Raw genomic sequence first — 13,768 nt, forward strand, 5'->3', positions numbered from 1 at the left:
GACCTGTCTCAACTTACCCTCGGGACCCCAATGATCCTGGTACGTGAATCCCCCACCCATCTCGCACCAGCTCCTCAGCCACCACCTTACCTGGGCTTTAGAATACATCAGAAGCACGGTATATATATCCTTGTGTCTGCCTATGTATCCTGTTCCTTTATGTGACCGGACTTTCATTTCCCTCGCGACCCAGAGGAATAGTCGTTCTAATGAATTAACCCTCTCATCACTGGAAGTGACTGCACCCTCGCCCACCAACTGCCGTGTGTGAGGGCGCTCGCCCTGGTCAAGGGGCCGGCGAGGGACAGACCAAGGTTCTCGGGTATTTGCGAAATGGAAAAGCACTTCCTATAATTTAAAGCAGGCGAATCAGCAAATTTCCAGAATTTGTACAGAATCTGTACGTGGTGTGTGAGGGAGTTTTTTTTTCCGCTGAAGTGCTTTGTGTCGGATAATGGCGGCCGTAATAAAGTGAAGGCGGAGCTGGACGATGAGAGGCCGCTCTCGGCTCTGTCCGTCACTCTGACTCTGTCTCCTCCCCTCCCCGCCTCTGTCTCTCTGCGCGTTTCTCGGGCAGGTCGGGGCGCTGTGTATAAAAGGAGACATCAGCAGACTGTCACTGAGCAACGACCTGAGTGAAGCAGCATCATGTCTGGTAGAGGGAAAGGAGGCAAAGGACTGGGCAAAGGCGGAGCGAAGCGGCACCGTAAAGTGCTCCGTGATAACATCCAGGGCATCACCAAACCGGCCATCCGGCGTCTGGCTCGCCGTGGCGGCGTCAAGCGGATCTCGGGTCTGATCTACGAGGAGACCCGCGGGGTGCTGAAGGTTTTCCTGGAGAATGTGATCCGGGATGCGGTTACCTACACTGAACACGCCAAGCGCAAGACGGTCACTGCCATGGATGTGGTGTACGCTCTGAAACGCCAGGGCCGCACTCTCTATGGCTTCGGCGGCTGAAAAACTCCCACTTCCTCCCGAGCACAAAACAAAGGCTCTTCTAAGAGCCACCCACCGCCTCACAAAGGGAGCCGTGTCCACAACCTTTTAATTCTTTATCGATCCAACTGTATTCATCTGTTGACATTTGAAATCGATTAATCTTCCGCTTGAAATTTAGCCGCGATTCTACCTTTACAGACGGTGATTACCGTAAATGCTGAATGCATTTATATTGATCTTAATCTTCCCGTCCGTCTGAGTCAGAAATCAGTTCCCTCGTTTAGAGGAACAATTCCGTAATTTTGCATTCAAATCTTAACTAAGGGATTTAGATGTTAAATGAAACTGAAAATGTATGATCCGTGATAGAATTAATTGTAATTAATAAAAATTTATCAAGCACCATTGCTGGGTGCGCTGAAATTGGCGGGCGATTCGAAATTTATCGGGCGCCAATTACAGTAAATTCTGATTGGATGAAGTCCGACCGCCAGTTAACAGTTTCCCATTTTGTCCTAAATTGTTATTCGCCGCCAGCCTGCTTGAAATTAATAAACCAATCGCAGCAAGCGGTTCCTTTAATAGACAGTCGGTGTTCAGCCAGTCATAAGCGGTGGGACGGCCCTCCCCCAGCGGTATAAAAGCCTGTGCTGGAGCCCGTTTCGTCTATCTTGTTCCTGTATTTCAGCCTGTGTTCTCCCTCCCGAAGCAGAATGGCCCGCACCAAGCAGACTGCAAAGCACAAGCAAATCGACTGGCGGAAAAGCTCCTCGCAAACAGTTGGCGACCAAAGCGGCGCGGAAGAGCGCTCCTGCCACCGGCGGAGTGAAGAAGCCTCATCGCTACCGGCCCGGCACCGTGGCTCTGAGGGAGATCCGGTGCTACCAGAAATCCACCGAGCTGCTCATCCGCAAACTTCCCTTCCAGCGCCTGGTCCGGGAGATCGCTCAGGACTTCAAAACCGATCTGCGTTTCCAGAGCTCGGCCGTCATGGCGCTGCAGGAGGCAAGTGAGGCTTACCTGGTCGGACGCTTTGAGGACACTAACCTGTGCGCCATCCACGCCAAGCGAGTCACCATTATGCCCAAGGACTTCCAGTTGGCCCGCTGCATCCGCGGGGAGCGCGCCTAAGCCCAGCCTACACTCCGAACACCAGAAAAGGCTCTTTTCAGAGCCACTACCACGGCAAAGGAAAGGGCTGCCAAATACTGTACATGATTGATGTTTTGTGTAAATAAACTAGTTTTGTAGCTGGGACCTGAATGAAGGTCAGTCGGCAATGCTACCGGGTAGTTTATCATATATCCTCTCGCTGCAGTCCATCCCCAGTGACGGATCCCTCTCTCAACACGCCCCCTCCCCTCTCGCATAGGTGTCAGGAGTTCCCAATCAACTCAGCTGAATCTCCGCAGGTGTCTATGTCTCAGTCACTCTCTCCCAGATCGGAGAAGGAATTGGGCCTGAAACTGCCCACATCCCATATCTCTCAATCTCAGCTCGGGCATCCGTGTCTCATTTCAGACACTGAGACGGCACGGCCGCACCATATGTCAGGTACCGTCAATCTCCGGTTCTATGTGAGAAGTTCCCCCGGAAAGCTCAGTCAGACCCGGGACGGGAATCACAACACTTTGAATCAGATCTTTTCTGAGATGTGGGTGGCTCTGAGAAGAGCCGTTGGGTTCAGATAGTTACATATGGTGGATTCTCAATTCACTTTTTGACTGCTGTCTTCTTGGGTTTCGCGGATTTCGACTTCGGCTTCTTGGCCGCCTTCGTCTTAGGGGCTGCGGCTTTCTTGGGGCTCTTGGGCTTCGGCGCCGCTTTCTTAGCCGCGGGTTTCTCAGCTGCCGCTTTCTTAGCCGCTGGTTTCTTAGATGCGTGTTTCTTCGCCGCTGGTTTCTTAGCTCCCGCTTTTTTAGCCGCTGGTTTCTTGGCGCCAAGCTTCTTGCTGGGAGATTTCTTTGCCGATGGTTTCTTCGCTTTCTTCACCACCTTCACGGCACTTTTCCCTTTACCGCATTTAAAGGATCCCGAAAGACCAGAACCCTTCATCTGAACCAAAGAGCCGCTTTCCACTTTCCTCTTGATGCTCATCTTGATCTGGGGGCGACGTTTCGCCACATCGACACCGCTGTCGGCCAGAGCCTTCATGATGGCCGCACCGGACATACCCTTCCTATCGTGACAACCCGCCACGATCTTATCGATCTGTTCGCCCAGCGTGGGACCGGTTGGTTTGCTCCGGGCAGCCGCCTTCTTCTTGGGAGTCTTCTTTGCGGCGGCGGGTGCGGCTGGAGGAGCCGTTTCGGCGGGTGCTGTCTCGGTCATGTCGGCGACTCTGATAAATCCTTCTCACAATCAGAACTGAATGAGAAATGAAGCGAAAGGTGGCGGCGCAGAGCAATTTAAAGGCAGCGTGCGGACGGGGCGGAGACATCCTGCTTTCAGCTCCAGGCAGCTTCATTTTTCTGTGCTTCTCTCTCCTCAAAAACTCGCTGATTCCAATTCAAATCGGACGCTGAGGAGACTCGGACTAGTCCCTGTCTGTCACTGAGGCCAGAATGTTCGCTGGAAAGAAAGTTTAATCGGGATTAAAGGTAGCGCTTTCTATTACTGCATTGCCCGCGTTCTCTCTCCCGATCGTAGACCTGTTCTCTGCTTTTTGGCTGAATTATTTAAACTAATTAAAACTTTGCGGTTAATTCCCTCTTCGGGACTGAGCCGGGGAGTGGGTGCTTCCGTAACAAAAAACATCTTTTCTCTTTCTACGGGAGGCGCTGAGAAATCCTACGATGTATTCGGACTCACAAACACAGGGACACTGGTCTAAGCCGCCCGCTCCTTTAACTCACTCTCTCTGACACAGTACACACTCAATGCTGGCGGAAATCAGCAAATCAGGCAGCATCAATGGTGGGAATAAACAGCCGACATTTCGGGCTGAGACCCTTCATCAAGACTCTGGTGGGAGATGCTGCCTGACTTGCTGGGTTCCCCCAGCATTTTGTCCGCGTTGTTCACGATTCCCAGAATCTCTTGGCGTTATGCCGATACAATGTTCACATCTGCACCTTCATCGCATTGTACTACTGTCAAAATAAAAAGACAGATTCCTTGTCATGTAACACGGTGGTAAATGATTCTGATACCAAAGAATAAAGAACAACGGACATTGTCCGACCAACATCTCTGTGTAACTGAGAATCTCAGATCCCGGAAACATCCTTGGAAGTCTTCTCTACACTCTCCCCAGTTTAACCCCGTTTCCTGAAACGGTGACAAGAGCTGTACACAAAACGATAAGTGTGACCTCCAGTCACTTACACAACTGTAACATAATGTCCCAACTGATATACTCAATCCCCTGACTAATGAAGACCAGCATGTTAAACCCAGTTCTTCACCACCTTGTCTACCAGTGACACCACTTTCAATGAACTGTGTGTGAGAGATTTACCCCTAAATCTCTCCGGCCCAATACACTCCCTAATGACTGACCATTCACAGTGTAAGTTCTACACTGGATTGACTTTGCAATGTGCACTGCATCACATTTATCTGTATTGAAATGCATTTGCCACGCTGTGGCCCTCTTCACTAAATGATCAAGATTGCCAGGTTAAATAAGAAATACTGAATAAACTAAACAGTGTAAAAGAAGATCAGGGAGGGATGTGATTCTGAAGGTGAGAATGGGAAACCTGAATCCTGATCCAGTCTTGCCTCTCTTTTACTCTTTAAATGTCTGAAAAAAATCTTGTATTCTCCTTTATACTATTGGCCAGTTACTTTAATAATTCATCTGTTCTCTCCAAATTACAATTTTAGTTACCTTCTGTTCTTTTTAAGTTCCCTAATCCTTTAGCTTCCCACTAACTTTTGTGATATTCTCTGCTCTCTCATGTTATTTTATGCTGCTTTTGTCTTCTATTGTTGGTGATGGTGGCCTCATTTTCCCTTTCAAATATTGTTTCTGCTGAGGGATGAACTGATCCTGCATCTGCCAAATTACTCCTGGAAACTGAAGCTTTTCATATAAAGGTAATCTGGTTAATGCTGGGGATGTCAATATGCCCGACTGCTGTAAGCCTGTTCCCATTACACCTCTGTGTGATTTACCAACATGTCTGCTCCACAATATCTCAGCCTATTGGGAGGCGAGCAGTGTAATCCCATCAAATTCACCATTCATCATTTTATTTGAATCCTTTACTTAGAAAATCTCATCAAATCCGTCACATTACTGCAGTGTTGGTCTCCTTTATCAAACACGCAGCATCCCCCCACCAGTCAGGTAGCCTTTAAATGTTTCCCCTACACCTTAAACAATTGTCCTGTAAATTTATACTTCCCTACCCTGACACAAACAGTTATCGCGTACTGATTTTGTAAAGCTTTGGATGGTCACTGGTCAGCTCCTTAATCTCTCAGTTGAGAAAGAGAGTCCCAGTCTGTCCAAACTTCTGCAAATAATTCAAATCCTCCAGTGTCAGTAACACCCTCCTCAAACCTCTCTCCACACTTTCCAGCTTCATGACATCCTTCCTGTAGCTGGGTGACTAGAACTGTGCACATTACAGTGCAATCTCACTTCGACGATTACAGTTGTCATATGACATCCCAAATCCTGTAACTCATTTCCCTGACCAATGAAGACAAATAGGCCAAACATCATCTTCACCATCCTGACTACCTGTGTTGTCACTTTCAGTGAATGATGTTTCTGTATTCCATGGACACTCTGCCTGCAATACTCTCCAAGGAACAGAATTTACTGTGCAGGTCCTTCCCTGGTTGGACTTCTCAAAATGCAAGAGTTCATATTTGTCCACATCAACATCCATCTGCCATTCTTTGGCCAACTTCCCCAGTTCGTCCCCATCCCATTCGGGATCCCACTCTACCAACAGCATCGCTGTCATCTGCAAACTCACTAATCACGTTCACAGCAATGTCAGAGAAAGTGTTCACATCGATGACAAATGACAGTACCAGAACTGATCCCTGTGAACGTCACTGGTCAGAGGCCTCCAACCTGAATGATAAGCTGCCACAACCACCCTCTGTCACCTTCTATCAACCCAATTTTGTGACGCTGATATTAGGCAGTATCTTGTCTGGCATCCTTTCTGCTCCAAATGAGTAATACAGAAGAAGTAAGGAATAAAGAAAAACTTATCTTTCTTGCCTACACCTCTCAGATGTGCCAAAGCCTCATCTCCCCACTCCAATTTTGGCCCACTCATACAATGACTGCTCTCTTTAAATCTAACTTCTTTTTATTGGATCTTGATAAGTGCCTAAATATGCACAAGCAAACGATTCCCTTGGAACTATGACATGCAAAATATGCCAACTGCCCATGTTCACTTCATTTAAACTCCCTCTCTGTCTACATAATCATATGACTGTTTGTGACTGTGGTGCACAAAATTGTGAACTGCAGGAAACCAAAGAACATGCCTGCACTGTTCGACAAGACCAGACATGATAAAACAAACAAAACACTGTATAACAAACACTAGAATCCCCTAACTGAGAGGAGTGGAGACGCTGGATGACCATAAAGATTTAAAGAGAAGCAAGATAAATGTTTATAAAATCAGGGAAGTGGGATCAACATACAAGAAGAGGCTGATGACAGATCAGCCTTTATATGGAATTGTGGGTGAGGGACTAAGAGAGAACACACTGGAGGGTTTATCCAGTGTGAATAGAGCTCAGGATAAGAGAGGTGCATTCACCAATGGAGTTGTGCTACTGGCCTCCCAAATGCCAGCAGAAGGTAAAGAAACTGAAATGTAGCAGGACATGAAAGATGTAAAAGCAACAGGGTCGTTGCAGTGGGTGACTAATTTCCCCAGTGTTGACTGGGACTCCCTTAGACTCAGGGGCTTAGATATCATTGCGTATGTTAGAAGAATACTGGGATGTTTCTTAACATAGAAGTGGGTAGTCTAACCAGGGAAGTGGGTTTTAGAAGACATTGTATTGGAAAATGAGCCTGTCAACAGATAGAAATTTCATTCTGAGAGCAGTAAGTAAGCACAGGACTCGTCATAGAGGTAATGTGGTTAATCGGTATATAACTAAGGGAAACTGTGTTGGACAGGAACTGAGGTGAGGGGAATGGGTGCAGCTGTGATTTGTCCATCCACATTTGACATGTGACTAGTGGTTAAAGGTCAGAATTCAGACTGTTTCTATATGGAAGAAAGACAAGGTTGGTAAAGTCTGGCACAGGGGTAGGAGATGTTATGAATTCAATCTGATAGAAAATGAAAGATAAGGCATGTTTCAGATGTATAAATTGGAGAATATGAATATGAATATGCAATATGAAGCAAGCAAGAGAGAAGTTAAACAGAGAATCAGACTTGTCAAATGGGGACAGGAAATAACTTTGGGGAGAAGGGGCACTATGGAGAGGGTAGGACAACACAAGGACAAAGGAGAGAGTTTACTTCTGAAGTGGGTGAGGGACTAAACCAGTACTTCATATCAGTATTCATCAATGTGGTCCTGGAGGATAGTGTGATCAGAGAAGGGAATGCTGAAATTCCAAGGCATGTTGTTCCTCCGGCAACAGAGTCAACCCAGGAAATTATGAACTGGTGATACCTGGATCAATGCCAGGGGAATTGTTCGAGAATATTATTAGACATAGCATCTCTCATAAAAGTTAGGACTAGAATAGGAGAAGATCAGGATTTGGAAGGAAAATTGAGCAAAATCCCCTGAGATTCTCTCGGTGCATTCAGAGGAAAAGGGAATTTGGACAGAATTGTTCAGCTTGGAGATGAGGATGGCCATCTGTGTGTGGAACTGAAGGAAATGGGAGAGGCTTTCCATGAATATTTCTGACAGTTATTTCACCATTGAGAAAATTATGGAAAGTGATGGAGTTACGGAAATGGCATGAATCAGATGTGATATCTTCGACCACATTCAAGTTAGCAGGGATCTATATTGGAGGCCATAAGATGCTTTAAGGTTGTGAAACCTACCGGGCCTTTCAGGTACATTCTTGTATTTTGTGAGAAGTTAGAGAATACACTGTAGAGGCCACGGGAGAGATTGTTGCTTCACCACAGGCATCAGTTGAGGTTAGACATGATTGGAGAGTGACTAACGTGGAATTTGCAGTTTTGAGGCCAAGTCTGTGGATGAATCAAAAATAGATAGAGAGCCAGGCAGTGTTATGGATGCAGGGAGTCTGCAGTAGCACTTGGACAGATTTAGAGAATGGACAGAGAAGTTCCAGACAATATACAGTGTAAGGAAGTGTGTGGTCATGAACACTGGGAGGAGGAATAAAGGCATAGACTCCATCTAATCAGGGAAAGAACAGAAATCAGATATGTAAAGGGACTTTGTGGCTCCTAATGCAGGATTCCCTAAAGTTTAATGTGCACATTTAGATGCTAGTAAGGAAGGCAAATGCAATATCTGCATTCATTCCAAGAGAACTAGAATATAAAAGCAAGCATCTAATGCTGAAGCTTTAGCCAGAAATTATTTGGAGTATCATGAGCAGGTTTGGGTCACTTTTCTAAGAAAGGCCGTGCTGACATTGCAGAGTTTGCAGGGGAAATTCACGAGAATGATCCCAAGTCTGAAACAGTTAGGATATAAAGATCATTTGATGATCTGGGCCTGTAGTCACTGGAGTCTAGAAGAATGAGGGAGCATCATATAGAAACATATTGAATGTTGAAAGGCATAGGTAGCGTTGATATGAGATGATGTTTCCAATAATAGAAGAGTCTAGAACCAGACTACACCCTCAATACAAAGATGCCCTTCTAGAATAGAGATGAGTAATTTCTGTATTCAGAAGGTGATCTTTCGATACATTTCATTGGCACAGGCGGCCATGAAGGCAGTCAGTAGGTCTATTTAAAACAGAGGTTAGGATGATTTAATTATTATTAAGGGCATCGAAGTTTAATGGGAAAAGGGCAGAGAATGGTGTTGGGATGGATAATAAATCAGGCATGATGGAATGATGGAACAGACTGGATGAGCCAAAAGACGCAATCCTGCTCCAATAACTTAAGGTCTTTTGTTTTAATGCAGTGCCAGGAAACTAGTCAGGAAACTACTGGCCCATCAGTCTGATATCAGTGTTGGGTAATTTATTGGAGGAGGTTTTGAGAAACAGGATCTACCAACATTTGGTCTGATTCAAGACAGACAGCACAGTTGTGTGCAAGGGAAATCATGTCGGACAATTATCTTGCAGCTCTTTGAGGAGTTTCACAAGTGCGTAGATGAGGTTAGTTGTGGATGTTGTCTAAATGGACGGGAGACAGGCCTTTGACTCTGGTCTGGGAGGTTAGATCTGAGAGATGGAATCCACGGGAGATAGTTGATTGGTTTCATAATTGCCTCAGTGACAGGAAGCAGAGGCTGACGGTTGAGGGCTGTGCCTCAAACTGGAGGTCTCTGTCTAGTTGTGCGCCTCTAGGTGCTGGGATCTTTTTGTTAGTAATTTATAGAAACAATGTCCATGTGAATGCATAGTTCACTGAAAGTGACATCTCAGTTAGATATGGTGTTTGACCTGCTGGCCTTCTTCAGTCATTGCAGAGATGAGAAGGTTTTTCTTTGATTTGAGAAAATATGCTGTAAATATAAAAGTCTTTGGTGAGGACTGACGGGGGATATTGTGTATAGTGTTGGTAGGAAACTGTTCTTAAACTAGAGAGAGTGCAGGGAGAAAGAAAAATAGCAGATATTTGCTTTGTCCTGGGGAGTCTGAGTTACAAGGAGAGGTTGTATAGACTAGTATTTTATTCCCTGGAGCAGAGCAGATTCAGAGATGATCCTAGTAGAGGTCTGTAGATCATGAGGAGCATAGATAGGGTAAAAGCACGTAGTCTTTTTCACAGGAAATGTCTGATAAAAACAAGGCAAGTATTTCAGATCAGACATAATGGGCAGAGGGTGGTGGGTATTTTGAATAAACTGCCAGTGATTGTGGCGGACACATTAGAAACATTTTAAAATCTTGCGATCAGAGCCGGTTGCCACATCACAGGAAGGACAGTTTCAGTTATAAGGCGAGGTTGAACAAGCACAGACCCCCGGGCCCAAGGCGCTCCCCCTCCCCCCTCCGCGGGGCCTTGCCACATTCCCGCGCCCGCTGCCTTGGAAACAGGTGCGTTACTGTGACATCACATGCAACGAGGCGGGAGGCTGCGTTCCGAAGTGGGGGGGGGGGTGCGTGCTGTCAATCAGAGAAGCCGCCAGTCACCCGCAAATATTGCAAATAAATCACTGAGCCCTTCATGAAAAAGCCCCGTCGGGGGGAAGCCTTTTCTGCACTTCCAACCCAGGATCCTTCTACGTGGAGACTTGGGCCTGTTGCTAAGGCAACGACGTTCCGGAGGCCCTCTGACTCTGCGACATCAGGGCAGCGAAAGGGATGCTCGTCACATGATATCTTGGCCGCAGCCCGGGAGGAGGAGCAATGTACTTGTCAATCATAGGAGCAACAGCGGACAGTGACTGCACGGCGAGACATTTCAGTGTTAAATCTATAACTGGGAAAGGGGAAAAGAACTTACTGTAAAGGAAAACAATAAAGATGTACGAAAAAAGAAAGAGAGCGAGATATAAAGCTACAAACAAGAGAGAGTCCGCAGATGCTGGAAATCCAAACTACACACAGAAAATGCTGGAGGAACTCAGCAGGCCAGGCAGACAGACATACTTCATTGATCCCGAGGCAAATTGGGTTTCCTTACAGTCGCAACAACCAAGAATAGTGTAGAAATATAGCAATATAAAACCATAAATAATTAAATAATAATAAGTAAATTATTCCAAGTGGAAATAAGTCGAGGACCAGCCAATTGGCTCAGGGTGTCTGACACTCCGAGGCAGGAGTTGTAAAGTTTGATGGCCACAGGCAGGAATGACTTCCTATGATGCTCAGTGTTGCATCTTGGTGGAATGAGTCTCTGGCTGAACGTACTCCTGTGCCTAACCAGTGCATTATGAAGTGGATGGGAGACTTTGTTCAAGATGGCATGCAACTTGGACAGCATCCTCTTTTCAGACACCACCGTCAGAAAGTCCAGTTGCACCCCCACAACATCACTCGCCATACAACTGAGTTTGTTAACTTTGTTGGTGTCTGCTACCCTCAGCCTGCTGCCCCAGCACACAACAGCAAACATGATTGCACGGGCCACCACAGACTTGTAGAACATCCTCAGCATCATCTGGTAGATGTTAAAGGACCTCGGTCTCCTCAGGAAGTAGAGACAGCTCTGACCCTTCTTGTAGACAACCTCAGTGTTCTTTGACCAGTCCAGTTTATTGTCAATTCATATCCCCAAGTATTTGTAATCCTCCACCATGTCCACACTGACCCCTTGGATGGAAACAGGGGTCACGATGTATGGGTCAGCATGTATGGGAAAGAAAAGCAGGACTGCTGAAGGGTCTTGGCTCGAAAAGTCGACTGTACTCTTTTCCCCATAGATGCTACCTGACCTGCTGATTCCTCCAGCAATTTGTGAAATATAAAGCTAGAGAGATTTGACAACTAACACTGAGATATTTAATATGAACAGACTTATTGCTGTGAAGTGAAACTACATCTGTAAACCACAGTGAGTTTTGGGGATGGTGCGGGTGTTAATGGCAGAAAATAAAGAGATAATAGATTAACAAAGAGGTTTTAGGCACCAGGTTGATAACATGTGGGTTCCCACACTGCTGGAGTCCTGTCTGCAGGTCTGGTCGACACACTGCAGAAAGAACATGATGACTGTAATGAGTGAACTGGGTCTCTGGTCCCCATCCCATGTCAATCGCAGGAAACAGGAACACTGTAGAGCAGGTTTACCAAGATTTTGTCCGGGATGGAGCCTTTTTGTTGTAAAACCATTAAATATAGGAGCAGAGTTAGGCCCTTTGGCCCATTGTGTCTGCTCTTTTACTTCATCATGGCTGATCCATTTCCCTCTCAGCCCCAATATCCTGACCTCCCCTTAACCCACCATGCCCTGACAAATCAAGAATGTATCAACCTCTACCTTAATTATAACCAATGATGGCCTCTGGCAATAAATTCCATGGTTGAGCCACAGTCTGGCTAAACAAATTCCTCCTCATCTCCATTTAGACTCAGAGGCTGTGCCCTCTGTTCCTAGATTCCCCCTCTATCCTCTCCCTATCCACTCTACCGAGTCCTTTCAACGTTCGGTAGGTTTCAATGAAATCCCCTCTCATTCTTATGAATTCCAGTCAGTCTGGCCCTGCACAATCAAATGGTCGTCATATGATAAACCTTCAATCTTGGAATCATTCTCGTGAATCTCCTCTGAACCCTCTCCAATGTCAGTACACCTTTCTTCGATAAGTGGCCCAGAATTGCTCACAGTACAAATGAACCTTCAGGATCCTCCTCTACTCAAAAGTTCCTTTACATGTCAGATTTTGATGTTTCTCTCCTTTCAGAGCAATTGTCTATTCTTTCAATTTTTCTACCAGTGTCCTTGACCATAAACTTCTCGACATGTTATTCCACCTGCCATATGTTTGCCCATTCTCACAATCTGTCTAAGCCTCTCTGTAGCCTTTCTGCTTCCTGCTACCTATTTTAATATACAAATGGTCAGAAAGCCATCATTTCTGTCATACAAATCATTGATATATACTGTAACATTAAAAGAAGCGATACCAAAAAATGCCATTAGTCATTGTAGTCAACCAGAAAAGTCTTTCTTTATGCCACTCTTTGCTTCCTGCCAATCAGCCAAGTCTTAATCCATGCTCATATCTTTCCTGTGTCATAGGCTCTTAACTTAAGCTGTCTCATGTGTGGCACCTTGTCAAAGGCCTTCTAAAAATCCAATTGCATAACACACACCCATCCATTGATTCTCTTTGTCTATCCTGCTTATTTCTTCAAGGAATTTCAACACACTCAAGAAGTAGGATATCCCCTAAAGGAAACCATGCTGACTTTGTCCTATTTTATCATGTGTTGCCAAGTAGCCCGAAAATACATCCTTAACAATTGAGTCCATCATCTTCTCAACCACTGACGTCACACTAACTGGCCTCCTTTCTTCTGCCCTCCTCCCTTCTTCAAGAGTAGAATGATGTTTGCAATTTTCCTGTTCTCCGAAACCACGCCAGAATCCAGGGATTATGGAAAGATTATTACTAATCTCATCAGTCACCTCTTTCATAGCATTGGTGTAGAAAATCTGGTCCAGCTGATTTATCTACCTTCAGATATTTCAGTAAAGGCTAATTCACTAATTTCTGCCCCCTGATTCTCCTGAATTTCCAGCAGACTGCTATTGTCTTCTCCAGTGAAGATTGAAGCACAATACTTATTCAGCTTCTTTGCCACTGCCCTGTACCCCATTACTACCTCTTCAGCATCATCTTCGAAAGTACTAATATTGACTTTTGCCTCTCATTTACACTTTGTATATCTGAAGTAACTTTTGGTATCCTCTTTAATATTAATGGCTAGCTTACCTTCTTGTTTGATCTTTTTCCTCTCCTAAACACTTTTATAGATGGTTTCAAAAAGTTTTGTAAATTGTATAACTGAGTGTCAGGGACGTCTCAGAGCAGCTGCTGAGCAATGTTCATTCAGCCAGAGGTGGTGGTTCACGTCGGTACCAGTGGACAGGTAGAAAAGGGATGAGAGAATATGTACACAACGCTGGAATAACTCAGCAGGTCAGGCAGCATCTGTGAGAAAAGAGTAGCCAACATTTCGGGCCAAAACCCTTCATCAGGAATGGGGGGAAGAGAGGGCCGAAGCCCAGTAATAGAGATAGGGGAG

General features: G+C 45.6%; 1 protein-coding gene and 1 pseudogene across 1 annotated transcript; one reads left to right on the plus strand and one right to left on the minus strand.

Moving 5' to 3' along the window:
• The first annotated feature begins 648 nt into the window (after positions 1-648).
• The window catches only part of LOC132383849 (uncharacterized), a 101,098-nt pseudogene continuing 87,978 nt past the window's right edge, over positions 649-13,768 (plus strand).
• LOC132383863 (histone H1-like) lies at positions 2,656-3,273 on the minus strand. The gene has a single exon (XM_059955061.1). The coding sequence runs from the start codon at positions 3,271-3,273 to the stop codon at positions 2,656-2,658; it is 618 nt and encodes a 205-aa protein (XP_059811044.1).

The sequence above is a fragment of the Hypanus sabinus genome, chromosome 31 (assembly GCF_030144855.1).
Source record: "Hypanus sabinus isolate sHypSab1 chromosome 31, sHypSab1.hap1, whole genome shotgun sequence".
Taxonomy (NCBI): domain Eukaryota; kingdom Metazoa; phylum Chordata; class Chondrichthyes; order Myliobatiformes; family Dasyatidae; genus Hypanus; species Hypanus sabinus.

Bases quoted from the DNA above. Each gene is read 5' to 3' on its own strand.
- LOC132383863 (XM_059955061.1), bottom strand. From the start codon at position 3,273: ATGACCGAGACAGCACCCGCCGAAACGGCTCCTCCAGCCGCACCCGCC.